The sequence below is a fragment of the Brachyhypopomus gauderio genome, unplaced genomic scaffold, assembly GCF_052324685.1.
Source record: "Brachyhypopomus gauderio isolate BG-103 unplaced genomic scaffold, BGAUD_0.2 sc54, whole genome shotgun sequence".
Taxonomy (NCBI): Eukaryota; Metazoa; Chordata; class Actinopteri; order Gymnotiformes; family Hypopomidae; genus Brachyhypopomus; species Brachyhypopomus gauderio.
The window spans coordinates 928941-943912 of record NW_027506878.1 but is presented as its reverse complement, the minus strand read 5'-3'; the positions used below and the strand labels follow the sequence as shown (position 1 = coordinate 943912).

Genomic DNA, 14972 nt, shown 5'->3' with positions numbered 1-14972 from the left:
CTACCACCATGCTGATGTTCATGTAGAGGGTAACAGACACAGCATTTCAAACATAAAACTCCACATCAGTCTGTGTTTACACAGGGAGGCAGAATGATCGGAGTGAACAGTCTCAGTTCACCACTCTAACTCTCCTGTTCAAGATGTTTGGAGTAAGTCATTCATTAAACTGTTGAGTTTTTTGAGCCAGGACTTAGTCTACTTACAAGCAACCACAAATATATTCAGGTAGTTGTTACTCTTATTTAAACCTTCATGTTTCAAGATACACAGAATTAAATGTCACCTCTATATGGGTGTTTGTGTTATTAGATATAGATCATAACCTTCAGGGTTCACAGGCAGCATTATAAGTGTGTTCAGCCCTCAGTGTCCAGTAGCTGGTCAGGAGAACAAATTCACAACACACGGGTGTCAGGAAAGAGTTCTAGAGTTTAAGAAGAAGACATCCAGGTAAATACAGAAGAAATTATTTATGTCTAAAGAGAATTGGGTAAGAATAATATGTATTGGTGTTCCCATACGTAACCATACTTCCCATACAGACTGAATTAACTGAATATTGTAAATGAAGGGCAGTTGAATGTGTGATCCAACTGTCTGATTTTTTTTTCACCATCCCATATTTATTAATTTATTAACATCCCACACTTCCCCATACATCCCACACTTCCCCATACAGACTGAATTAACCGAATATTGTAAATGAAGGGCAGTTGAATGTGCGATCCCACTGTCTGATTTTGTTTTTTAAATGTAACACAGATGTGTGTGTATTCATAAATGTGTTTTTGATGTAACAAATAAATGCAACAGTACAACCTGTCAGGGCTGGCTCGGATGCCATGCCTTCTACCACCACAAGAGGCACCCGAGTCAGCCCTAGACTGAATCAGCGTAATCAGCGATGATCCGTTTCACCTGTTGCCATGGCTTCTTAAGGAAGCTTGTGGAGACTGATCACTACTGATTCGTTGTGGCTTGCCTGTTACGCTCTCAGCACTGTCTCTGGTCTGCCGTTGCTCTCTCTTTGTGAAGGTGTTTTACCTCTCTCTCTCTCTCTCTCTTTTACTTATTCAAGTGTCTATCTCCTGCGCCTCTTACTGGCCCATCTCAAGTTTTCCTCCAACTATCTCTCTTCCTATCGGTTACTCTTTTATTTTGGGAAGGGTTTTGTTTGTTTTGTCTGCTGCCACTCTTCCCCTGGCGTCCTTAGGCTAGAAACATACTTGCTGTTTGCCCATGCGTTCGCGTAGACAACCGGTGGCGTTGTGAATGTTACTGAGAACATACTAGCCTATGTGCAACGCGTGAAACTGGAGGCTTCCACTAGAGGGCAGAACGTAGAAAGGGCTTCGGTATTTTAACGATGCAAACATGGCAACACTCGATGAGATTAACCTTTGGGTAATTTTACGGTCACGGCAGAAAAAACGACGACAGCGATCCCTTCGTAGGTGGTATGTAAGGCCGTTAAATCAAAGACGTTGTGAGAATGGCGAGTTTGTGTCGTTGGATATCGTTGTCCATTTTGATGCTGGTTAGCGGCTACACTGCCCCTATCGGTTTTGTGTGTATTGCACCTCGCGTACGCGTCGCGTTAACTTTTGGAGGACGTGCAAGACCTACGCGCCAAACCGACGCAGGATACGCGAAGCAGCCATGATGCGTACGCGAACGCGTAGTTAACAGCAAGTATATCTCTAGCTTTAGTTCCGTTTTCACGCGTTGAAGTTATTCCGCGATCTTTCCGTTGTCATTTTTCTCTCCCGTGTGTTCACGGTATTGTTTATTTTGCGCGTTTGAGTTTTCCGCGTCCTTTTGAGTTTGGTTTTTCTACAGTGGGTGCGTGCGCGTACGTGCACGCTGTGGGATTTATTTTCTGTTGATCTGCATGTGGGTTCATTGCACGCACGCAGTTTTCAGCGAGTATCTCCTGCCTGCTTCATAGGCGCTTGGGTCTATCTCTCTGCACTTTCTGGCGCGGTGTATACCGATCGTACAAACGTCCCTCAGAAAAACCTTAAATCAGTATTTTAATTTTTTTGGTATTTTTAATTTAGTTGTATTAGTCCAGGGGTTCTTAACCTGGGGGTCGCGACCCCCCTGGGGGTCGCGACGTACTTCCAAGGGGGTCGCGAATGTGACACAAAATAAGGTGTTTTCTGAGTTAAATGTGCGACGAATCAGGTTCGGAGCTAAATTTTGTTGTTCTTTACTCAGCCTGGACAAGCGTAGCCACAACGTGCATGCGCGAACCTGAATCAAGACTCAGAATGAGGCAGGTTGATTCAGTAAAGTTTATTGAATCAAACTGCCTCATTGTGGCTCCGCTCGTCCAGGCTGGATTAACATGGAGCGTTTTGTAGAACGTCGAACTGAAAGTGGGGATGCAAAACGCCCACTTCCAGGAACTTCAGAACAGAAAAAAACGAAGAAAGTGAGAAAATATGAAAAGTACTTAGAATATGGATTTACGCAGACAAGCGAAGGAGGGGATGCACGACCGCAGTGTGTTCAGGGTTGCCAACTTTTCAAGATCGCCTGGAGTGAGATTTGAACCTGGAGGGGGTGGCGAGTGTAAATTGTTACCGGGCGGGTGTACAATGGACACAAATTAAGTGTTATATCGCGATCGATCGATCACCGGTGATTGGTGCCAGAGCGAACTAGTAACTCATTGAATCATAGATATGGATCAGAGGTAAATAAACTAGTTTTTTTTCGCCGTGAGAAATCGGATGTGTGGCGTGAGAGCGTGTGAAAATAGTCAAATTCGTGTGTCTCAGGCTCAATGCGTGAGAGTTGGCAACCCTGGTGTCTTGTTTGTGGCGAAGTGCTAGCCAAGGAAAGTCTCAGGCCCTCCAAGTTGCTACGCCATTTGCAGACGAAGCATTCGAGTTTGCAATCAAAAGCTGTGGAGTGTTTAGAACGTAAACGGGGGGGGGGGGGGTCGCGAAATTTACCGGAGCCTAAAAGGGGGTCGCACAGTGAAAAAGGTTAAGAACCCCTGTATTAGTCGATTAGATTAATCATTATTCATGAAGATTAACACAATATCAAAGTACTAATATATGTATTTTGGGGGGGGAATTAAAACGCATATGTGCAATGCTGTGAAAGCAAGATAAAATGTAATTATTTAACCAGTTTATTTTAACATTTAAGCATGGCTGAAATAGCTTGAAACCGAGAACTTGTGAGCTTATGTGTTTTGCCCGAAGGTGGCACTTTAAACATGGCTGTGGTTCGGTGAATCTGTCGTGCACACGACGTTAGTTCTATCTTAACGTCCATCTGTAAATTTTTTTTTTTTTTTTTAATCGAAACGTGACTAATGTCTTCAGTAAATAAGGACGGGATCCCCGCACGGGATTTACTGGAAGATACTGGTGTCAGTCGGTAATATGATTAATTTGCGTAAAAACGGCGTTAACAAGTTGACGGCGACAGCACTGTTAATACATGGGAATCAGGGTGGATGCGTTCTGTGCTCCGTTGACAAATGGTTGCTTTCAGCGTTCAGAGAACGCGTTTGCTCTGTATGCTTTAATCCCAGTTAAGATCAGGGTTTGTTTGCTTCAGTTTGGGCTTGATGTTATGGTTTCAGTTCTGTACGGTTTGCCTTCAGTCTCGCATGCATTTGTTGTGACAGTCAATGAAAATTCAGTTAACTCCCATAGACGTATGTTTTAAACTAAAACAACAAATCTTTTCATAGCAACATGCTTTTAAAGTAGAAAACGGTGAATCTAGATGTACCTGTTCTCTGCAGCAGGAGTCCTTCACAAGAGCCTTTTCACCAAAAACAAATATTTCAATGGTTTGAATGTCTCCCTCTCTCTCTCCCTCCCTGTGCTAAATGACTGTTTTATTTGTTGTGACTCGTTGTCAGGTTGTACGTCACTCAAGTGACGTCATCTGAATAAATTCATAAATGTAAATTTGGTTTTTTTTTTTTTTTTATGCAAAAATCTTGCTTTACATAACCATGGGTCAACTTAACTGGACTTAGACACCAGTTTTATGTTTTTTTTTAATATATTTTTTTATGATTATGACCATTTTAAATCAGTTATTGTGTAATTATTTTCTGGTTATTAATAAATGATAGAATATTCTGTAACGATGGCAGCAATGAGTAAGCTAGCTAGGGAAGTTTTAATTATCAATTAAGACATTTAGACACAAAAAGCCAATCACAGTGCAGCAAAATGTATGTACAAAATGCAAAAAAAAAAAAAAAAAAAAAACTAGTCACTTTTTGCATAAAAGTGTTGTCTGAGGTAAAATGTAACTGATTTATTTATTTACCTATCAAACTTCATGAAGTATCAAAATGTCAAGATTAATTTTTTTTCAGCATAGCCTATATTCGGGTGATCTGCAATAGTCGCTGGTTCAACTATAGTCGACTATACCCCTAGTCGACTATGAATGTCATGATGGAATGTACCATTCTAACTGCACTGTAAAAAAACAACCTATAGCATCTACTCAATAAATGTGAGGTAACAATTTGCACTCAGTTTGTTTGGGTATATTTTACCTCATATTTTGAATAAGGACTACCTAACAGCTGTGACACACTAAAAGAAATTGGTTAAAGTCTACACAACATTTTCAATACATTATACCACCAGTTACTTATAAAAATTGAGTAGCATTAACACTTTTTTGTTAGTAGTCAATCTAATTATTAAATTAAATATTTAATTAATGAATTTAATATTATTTTTTTTGTTATTCATTCAAGGAATTTCAATTTTACTTAGATTGCCAGGCACAAGACAAGATTGATCATGTATATTTCTTTTAATTAACTATTTGTTCAAAACATAGAGGTACAAAAGACCCGACTTCACTCTGCATATTCAACTGAAAGTTTATTCAGCGTTTGAACACAAGATTTTTTCTGCTTCCAAATAAAAACAATGGTCCAATGTTCACAGGTTGTTGTGGTAATAGAGATTGGTCAAATAAAAATAACAGGTATAAAAAGAAAAAAAAATGCATCTCAATTATATGAATGTCATCTCAATGTGTGTATCTGCAATTCGCAAAGTGCTTATCTACTTCACAATCACATGCTTCAATATAAACAATGAGGTACATATTTCAGATATTTTGTACTACCATTCCACCACTGCTGAATTACAGAAGCAATGAACTTGAACTTGGGTGCAAACATTTCACTCCATTAGTTTATTTTTAAGGCTTTGGACCTTCTTGAGCAGCTTTGCTCCATCAAGTTCCAAAAAAAGTTTCTGGAATACCTCAAAAGTGTACTTCAGCTTCTTGGGGTACTCAAGATTGAGGGCATAGATCAATCCCATCAACAGCATACATACAAGGTAGTCAATGAGGCAACATACAACTGCATCCCTTTTTTTCTCAATACTCTGTGACTGTAGGGAGATGCATTTTAGTGACTTGTTTCTGCAAATTTAGTTTTTGCACTTTTGTGAAAGTAAAACAATCAATACCTCATTTACAGTGTTTAGGAGAGGAAACATTCTAGTGCCAGCAGCTCCTCCTTTGGCATCAGCTGCAGAAGACGTGCCGTGTACCCGTCAAATTTCAGCATGAATGTCTCTTCCAAGGCAATTGTTGTAATTCGTCGGAACTCTTCTTTGATCTAGTACATGAATAAAGAGACAAAATACGAATATAGCAACATTCTCAAATGATAGTCCAAATACAATAAAGCAGTTAATTTATTGTATGTGTTTAGTATTATAAACATGTGTACAGTATTAAACATAAATGTTACCATTTGATATACTGTACCAGTTAGTTGAAAGCTTATATTTATTACTATTTATTTAACTTACATTTGGAGTCTGACAGGTTTAGTCATTAAACCGGTACGCTTAAACCAGAGCCGTAGAAAGAGAGAGTTGCGACACTCCCATAGACTCCTATTGTAATTCAGGAATGCGGAAGTAAACGTGCCATGGGGAGACCAATAGTTCCAAACATGCTATAGTTCCAGCATTGAACTGCGTATATTTGAAGCATTTCCGTGGATGTTTTTCTGGTAAGTTAATGAATTATTCATCGTTTCCTATATAATCCTCCATAAATGTGATTAGTATTACTGTTATAGTTAAGTGGTCACTTGTTGTTAGTTTATTTCTGCATTTTAAATACCTTTAGCTTAAATTACACTTCGCTAGCATTAGCTCTGCTATTAAAAGCAGGAATCGCTTAGCGGTGCATTAGCCTCAGAGTATTCAGTCATTAGGATAGTTAAATTCAGTAATACCTATATAGATTTGATCATATTGTAATTATTGGTAACTATCTGAAGTAGAAAAGATGGTTGGATTGTAGTGAAGTTACTCTTTGGTTGATTAATTAATTAGCTAGTGTTTCAGTGACAGGTGATAAAACCAGCAGCTTGTACATGGATGACCACTATTTATACAGGATGCAACAATCAACAGGTCTATATATAATCTCAACACAATTTAGTAACCACATTTTTTTATTTAATTATGTATGATGCTTAGGATTGTCATTACCATCATAACATTTAAAATATTTTTTTAGGCCAGTGGTGTGATGACCAGACCAGTGGAGCAATGCAGATTGGTGATTACTGCAGTAGCTGGTGGAGTGGGGATGAGAAAAACAGATCCTCCATACCTACTGAAGTTTAAGTAACACTGGGTGGCAGGACAGGCCAAGCACATTCATGGTAACATTAAATGTTTTCCATTAAATGTTTTGCATTAGGGAGTGCCATAAGTGAGGCACTGGTCCTAGTTCGAAACAATTGCTCGATTTTCCGAACTAGATCAAAAGCCTCCTGTGATGGCCGACAAAGTGCACCTGACTTGAATTCCTTCAATTTTAGTAAAATACTGTGCTCTTCTTCAGGGCTCTCGTTACTGTGCTTAATTGCAATTTGACATTCATTACAAATTTTGGAATATTTGATTACTTGATTCAAAATGTAGCCTGTCAGATGATAGAGAGCACAGGTCTCCATTTTTGTGTAGTCAGGTGAGGGTGTAGTCACAGGCTTGTGCTCCAACAGGTCATCCACTCTGATGCCAGGACTGGGAAATTCCTCTTTAGCATCCAGGAAGTCTGCCAATAGGCTACTGTCATCCTCCTGATAGCTTCCTGATTTTAGTGTAATAAGAAACTGTCCAACTGATATTGATCTTAGTTCCTGGTGAAACTCTACAGGAGTTGGGACTGAATTTCTCTGTATTATGCAGCTAAACAGGTTTTCAAGACAGTCTTGTGTAAACCTGCTTGTCAACACAAAAAAGTGTCCCGGGGCCAGCATGTCTTCTTGGATTGACAATATTGTGGATGTTTCCATAATGATGTTATTTTAGTGTTGTAATGTGGCTAATGAATTAATTCATGTATTTAATGATGTTATTTTAGTGTTGTAATGTGGCTAATGAATTAATTTATGTATTTAATGATGTTATTTTACAGAATAAATCTATGTTAAATGTGTTTTTAGTGTTGTTTTGTGGACTAAATAAATCTATGCCTGAACCTTTAATAGTGCAGGCTGCTTCAACAGGCTATTTGTAACTCTAGTTTTGTTCAAAGATACGATACTATAAAAAATATATATTATTAAATATTTTTATCATCAAGTTGTTAGTATGTGGAAAATGATAATTAATGCATATTATGTTGTAATATTTACCAGAAATACAGTAACCGCTGATGTCTTTCACGCTTAAAACCATTCAGTGCTCGTGTTTGATTGGAACTATACGGGCCTCCATGAACCATGTGACCTCTGAGCGGCGAGATCACAGAGTGTCGCAACTCTCTCTTTCTAAGGCTCTGGCTTAAACTTACACTACGTGTGTGAACCCTAATAATTTCGACCATCACTTTTAGGATGTTAACAGAAGATCCTTTTCATGTATTCACATTAAGTTAGTAAGTCTGAAAACACACTTTCCCTTTACATACAGCATTTTACACTGACAGTTCATAAAATATTTAACCAGTTATGAGGAGCTTGTTATCTTGACCAAGTCAGCTTAAGCATAATCTCACTGTACATTTGTTAGAATACTGCACCCTCCACAACTTCGCCGAGTTAGGCGGTTGAATACGCAGCCTCTAATTTGACTCCTGTGCAAAACAAAACGTATTTTGTTCTTATTGCAAAATAAATATATGTTGAATAATGTTGCTTCGTTGCAAACACCAACTCACATTCCCGTAACTCACAAAAATATTCCAAGCAGTTTTGCCGGAAGAATATAGCTGTGATTTAAGTTAGAATAGGACTATGTGTATGCGCGGTGTCTACTAATAACTGATAATAAAAACGCTGTTTTCTCTATGCGGCACACACGCGGCTTAATCATTTTTACTGATTGTGATTTGTGACTGATGTCAATACACCTACACCAGAATATATAATGCTTCTTTGCGGAATGCACAACATAGCTGCAGCTTCAATGCTTCCGTCACGTACTTACATACTTTAAAACAAAATGCTGTTCATCTACGATACTGAAGAAACCTAACGCGGATACTAACAAACTAGCCTGCCAACATGTGCTTCACGCCATACTCGTCTTAAGAAAGAAATCCAAAATCTGATTTTCCATTTACAAACGAGCAATAAACAATGAACTCTGGTGTGGTCCTAATGAAAAAGAGGATAAAGTAATAAAGATTAGGTTTACTTACAGCTGGAAAAGCTCCGACAGTGCGATCTTCGGCCATGGTCTTCCGAATGGTCCTTTTACAAAACTGGCAGAAAGACGCGCCTCCCAATGACCTCTGATATGTTTTGTGATTGGCCAGATGCAGTTCGATTAGCTCTGAGTTTGTTTGCTCATCCTAAGTATCCCGGATGAACCACATTTCAACCTGAACCTGAATTTCGACCCGAACCTGAATTTCGACCCGAACCTGAATTTCGACCCGAACCTGAATTGCGACCCGAACCTGAATTGCGACCCGAACCTGAATTTTAACTCGAATTTTTGCATACCTGCGAGGATTTTACAGACTGTTTTTTCAAGTAATAATGATTTCAGGTTCAGGTTCTGGTGACACTAAAATAGCTCCATAGAGATGGTCATAGACTTCAGGAGGAAGTTACCCCCCACAGCACCAGTGAACTTCCAGGGTAAGGACATTGAGACAGTGGTGATATGTCCCCTGTGTGTTTGGGGGTTGTTTTGTTATGCATGTGTGTTCAGTGTCTCTTCTAGACAGAGTTGTGCTGCCCGGACGGGGGGTGGTTTGCAGACGGAGACCTTTGTTGCGGAATGCGGAAGTAAATGGAATGCAGATGCCATTGGAACATGGAAGAACGCTCCAATAAAAGCGGATCATTTGTTGGTTCTAATAATTATGTGACTCGTTTGCCGTCTGTTTTGTCGATATGTGATTGTGCTAGCTTCGGACCATGGTTTAAACCCTAAATAGTAGATTAGCTTTCTGTGGACTTTATTTCTGAGGCATTCTGTCGTGGCTGTTCGTTGTTTTTTGTATATATCATGGTTTTGTATGGCGTGTGTCCAGGTCACCCCTGGGTAGGGTTGGTGGCTGTTTGATTTGTCATTTGGTGTAGTGGTTATTCTTTTTGTTTTGGGTTTTCAGCCTTAGCCAACCTGAAGACAGTGGGTTTTCACATTTATGTTTATGTATATATATATATATATATGTATGTCTATCACCTGTATATAAACTCATATCACTATGCGCTCTTGGTCGTATGTGTAGTTGATCATATGGATTAGCTGTCACTAGAGAAGGTTCACCATTTTTCATCACAGTGTTATGGGCCCAATCTAGACCGGGACGTAACAAGTGGTTTCTTACAAGTACCTGGGTGTTCACCTCAACAACAAGCTGGACTGGTCTTCAAACACAGACGACCTGTATCAGAAAGAAAAGAGTCGACCTGCTGAGGAGACTGAGGTCCTTTGGAGTCCACAAGACCCTGTTAAAGACGTTTTATGACTCGTTTTATGACTTTAGGACAGACAAACTGGTGCGGAGGTCGATCTCTGTGCTGGGATGTTCTCTGGAGTCGGTGATGGTGGTGGGTGAGAGGAGAAGGTAATCAAAGCTGACATGCATTATGGACAACCCCCACGATGGTCCCATCAGAGACTGAAACATCCTCCCTACAGAAAGGAGCTTCTGCAGGTCATTCACCCCAACAGCAGTGAGACTGTATAATGCATCATAATGTCATGAGTCACTTGTACACTTTACTGCCATCACTTATGCACACAGTGTAGTGTATATATAGTGTACATATACATTTGTATTTATCTACATTCCCACCCATAATGCATACTGTGTGTGCTGTTTACAAATTGCAAATCACCGGCTACAAATGTATATAGTGTTTTTGATGTATATATGCATTGATATATAGATTTTTATGTATATACTGTTTTATATTATATTTTTTATTTTATTTCATCCTTACCTGTACTACTGCTGTAATTAACAAATTTCCTCTAGGTGGAATCGTTAAAGACTTATCTTATTAAAAACCATAGTGTAGCTGTTATATATGTGGGGTGAGTGATTCAGTTGTTGGGGGAATTGTTTTTTGTGAGATGTATATTTTACAGATGTCATACCCACATACACAACAAAGATACAAATTCATTACATGAATCAATTGTTGGTGTCTGATCTTTTCAAGATTTTTTTAGCATCAGCAGAAGTTTACATACACAGTTCCTAATTCAAGCAGACCATAACAAAACTGTAGTGGCTTAGTGACAATGTAATGTAATACAAGACTAAGACTAAGAGGTAACAAGACTAATCAGTGTATGTGGACCACCTTATGGAGAGACCGTGGTAGTTCAAATATGGTCTGTGTATTAAACACAATATATACAGATATTTACACAAATATGTACACAGCTGGTGCAACTGTCTTCAGGAGTGACCCAGGGGCAAAGTAATAAACAAATACATACTGAAAACAAAAACACACTGACTAAAACTGCCCAGAGAAAGAAACAAGCACACATGATAACACTAACTCCCTAACGCACAACAGTGACAAAACCCACAACCAGTACACAAACCAGTACCAGTAGCAGTACCACCAGTACACAAATCAAAAACACCACTCTATTCAAATATACAACAGCCATGAAAGGTACAAGGGAAACATAACCTCAGTGTCCAGGTGGGAATCAAAGTCAGAAAGGGAAAAAAGTCTCACAATCCACTAATACACACACAAACAGATCTATTAGTTAGTCACACCTGATTTTTCCAGAACTTCATTGATTTCTGGCACCAGCTGGTTCCCAAAGTCCCAGACCCTGTAATCCATTGTAAGGTTCTCCTTTGCCAAGCCTCCAAGTTCCACATCACTGAACTTCAACACTATGCCCATGTTGTTAGGAACACGCAAATCTCCACCATCCTTATGTAGGACATAAAACACAGCACTCTGCTTCACAGCTCGTGGGTTCACAATCATCTTGGTAGACTTGAAATCATCTGGCTCAACAGGAATTTTGTAAACATGCTTAAGGATGTTAACTCCTGGTACAGACCTCCATGTTGGATGATCAAAGTTCTGTTCATCATCTGAAACTGATATGGGGAAAATGTGGGTCTCAAAAAGAAATTCGGTGACATCAGAGTGTTGATTCTGCAGTTCTCTCAATAGCGATGGCAAGGTGGCATGTTTATAAGGCACAATGATCTGGTCCAGGTCAGCCAGCAACACGTAACGGGACTGGTCCATGTTTCTGTAGATGCAGTCATTCATGATGGTTAGCTGTCCATAGTTATGAACCTCACCCTTAAAAGACCATTCACCGTGACTCTCAATATACTCATCTATTGGCCATGATATCACATCTAGAGAATGTTCTTTTTGGTAGTATTGCAGGACCTTCTCCATCTCAGGGCCACAGCTGTTGTTGTAGATGAACATCTTCTGCACACCCAGAAGTTTATAGATCTCTATGATTTGGATCATCTGAAGAATATTGTTATTTTCACCAGAAAGTGCATTGGAAAAACAAACAGTAATGTCAAAAGGAAAGCCCTCGTCTCGAATCTCTTTATTTTGAAGTGGCACAGAGGGGAGAGCCAGACTTCCACCATCCACAGATGGAGAAACACTAACATGTGTTGCATTGCATGATGGTTGTTCTGGGCAAAAGATGCTGGCTGCTCTGTAGGGGAACCCATATTGTACGGTATGAAACGTGACCTTGGCTGCAGTAGATTGTACTGTGTCTTGAGTGCAACAGAACTTGCAGTAGAGTGGAGTTTGAAGATCATGGTTTATGATGCTAATGACATGTATAAATGCTCCTTCTCTGTGATCTCTGTAGGCTGAAACTATTAAACATTTTGCCTCCTTTATGAAAGTAAGACTCTCAGTAGATGTACGTTTGGGGCATGTGTTGTAGTAATGATAAGCGTTTGGGTGCATACCAAAATATCCTCTTAAAACAATCCACAAAATAATAATATGTAAAAAAGCCATAGCAAAAAGTTTCCTGTTCCTCTGTTGAAGTAGATTTTGTTGGTTGATATCCTGGTCTGATGCCTCCTGCATGTGGTGGTCTGATGTCTGAGGGATATCTGAGGTGATACAAAAGTAAAAGTGTGACATTTGGGCTATTTTTCTTTTTGATGTCTTTTTATGGATGGACTGGAGCTCATTGTAGCAATGGAATGTTTTTCCAGACCAGCCCACTACAATCACAAGGACTTTAATGTGAACTGGACCGGTCCACCCCTGGTTCAGACCTCTGCTCTCCCTCTATTCTGCTTTAATTTTTTTTATTTAATTATTTGTCCCAGTTTAGTTTGTGGCTTTGTTCTGTTTTAACTGCCTCTGGACACAGTTACCTTGTAATTACTTTACCTAAAGGGCACACATAAGGTATATTCCCCATGCTTTTCCCAGTAATTATATTTAATTAGGTATAATTAATAATTGTTACGCTATGTGTGACTGTATCTAGGAAAATAGGATTTACACATGGAAACGTCTCCTCAAAGCGATCACAATTACAGTGGACCAAAGTAACATGTCGCATGTCGCGTGTCGCGACGAAACGAGTGAGTTCCGAGAAGGTTTTCTAAAGACCTCCAAAACCTTCGTGATCCGAATCGAATCAGTACTCAGTACCGAATCAGTAGCCTACTCCCTTGGACCAGGTGGTGATCAGCAACGGTGGATTTTGTGAATAACGAAACATGTTATTAATATAACAGGGGCGGCATGTCCGTTCAAGCTACGGAGCACGTAGCTGTTAAAAATATGTCTGTAGTTTTTAAAAATATGTTAATTTATTTAAGTAGTATGAATATATTTATATTATGGTTCAACCGTATTCTAAATATGTCACCATGACATCGTGGGGTCGTAACAGTCACAATAAATCATATTTTAAAAGCAAACACACCCCATGTCCCTGTGGTACTGGTTTTTCCAAAAGTCATGTTGTCTTTGTTTAGTACTATTTATCTAATGTCAGCGTCTGTCCTTTGGTCCGGTTTGGTCCTTTGATCTTACTGCCCTGTTAGCTAGACGTGACTTGTGATAACATCTTATTAAATATTGTACGAGTGCCGTAGAAGTGAGAGAATAAATCAGTGTAATTTTCAATAACCATAACAGCCACGAAAATTAACAATACAATTAAATCACTAAATAAATAGAAAGGAGACCTGATATAAAGTGGGAGAATACCGAGGTACAAAAAGTATTTTTTATTAATATTTTTTTCGGGGAAGGATCATAGTTTCGACGCTTTGGACAATCGCACTCCAGAAGAGTAACACGAAATATAATAGATCAGCACAACAATTCAAAAATAATTCCTTCTTTTTCTTCTAGTTGATATTTTCTCATTTGGGTTGCCAGAAACCAGAGACAGTATAATTATCCCTTAAGAGTTTGAAACAGATTTAAGCAGATTTTTCAAATCATCAAATGTATGTGTCCAGTAACAAACAACACATTTAGCGAGACTACACTGAAAAACAAATTACATATATGTTGTATAAACGAATTCTGAATATAGTAATTGGTAAAGAATTGATATTTAAATATTAAATGTGCATAATGAGTTTGCCGAGCAATAGGAACAGAATGACCACATCTGTTTATGTAATAAATGTAATAAATATAATTACAAAATTTAAATAACATGTAATTATGCATGTTAAATTTTTACTATCATAGATCTTAGGTTTTTATTCAAAGTACCTTGCATGCTCTCTGCATTCTCTTAGGAAGGTATTATGTATATACATATGTATATACAATTTTTTATGTCTCTGTATCTATATATCATATGAAAGTAATATGCAATTACTTGCATATATAATATATATATAAACAAGTAACTGCATATTACATATTACTTTAGTATGATACATGGATACATAGAGATATTTAAAATTGTCGTGAAGTACACAACGTTTCCAGAGAAAAGGACGTTTTCAGAGTAAGAGGAGGAGGTTTGTATTTGGAAATTAGATGTATATAGCCTACATACAGATGTAGAAATATCGTAGACAAACTGGTTCAAACTGGTTATACGTCTATTAATAACAAATAACCATCCATTAGATTATACACTGTTAGGTGTCTGCATACGTTTGACAGTGCATTTGAATCTTATCGTTACTTACCGTCTGTGTTGTTTATTAGTTGAGAATATGCAGCTTTGTTTCACCCACCGCGGTCACGCCATCTGAATTTAGAAAAAACTGGGACGTGCTATTTATATTGAATATTTGGTCCGTGTCTACGTCATGCAATACGGTAGTCGATTTCATTGCCGTGAAATGTTCACGCTTTCAAAACAGAAACTCAACATTTCAATTAAAATGTTATGTATACTGAACAGACATATAAGACATACAGAGTAGGAACTGTATACTGTAGTAGCAGGGTTGCCAACTTTTCAAGATCGCTTGGAGTGAGATGGCGAGTGTAAATTGTTGAC

General features: G+C 38.6%; 1 protein-coding gene across 1 annotated transcript; it reads right to left on the bottom strand.

The window, feature by feature from the left end:
- Positions 1 to 10689: 10689 nt before the first annotated feature.
- On the bottom strand, positions 10690 to 14693 carry LOC143488763 (uncharacterized). The gene is made up of 2 exons (XM_076987656.1): positions 14656 to 14693; positions 10690 to 12591 (listed from the first exon to the last, which is right to left on the bottom strand). The coding sequence occupies exon 2, from the start codon at positions 12563 to 12565 to the stop codon at positions 11237 to 11239; it is 1329 nt and encodes a 442-aa protein (XP_076843771.1). The 5' UTR covers positions 12566 to 12591; positions 14656 to 14693; the 3' UTR covers positions 10690 to 11236.
- Between the last annotated feature and the right edge of the window lie 279 nt (positions 14694 to 14972).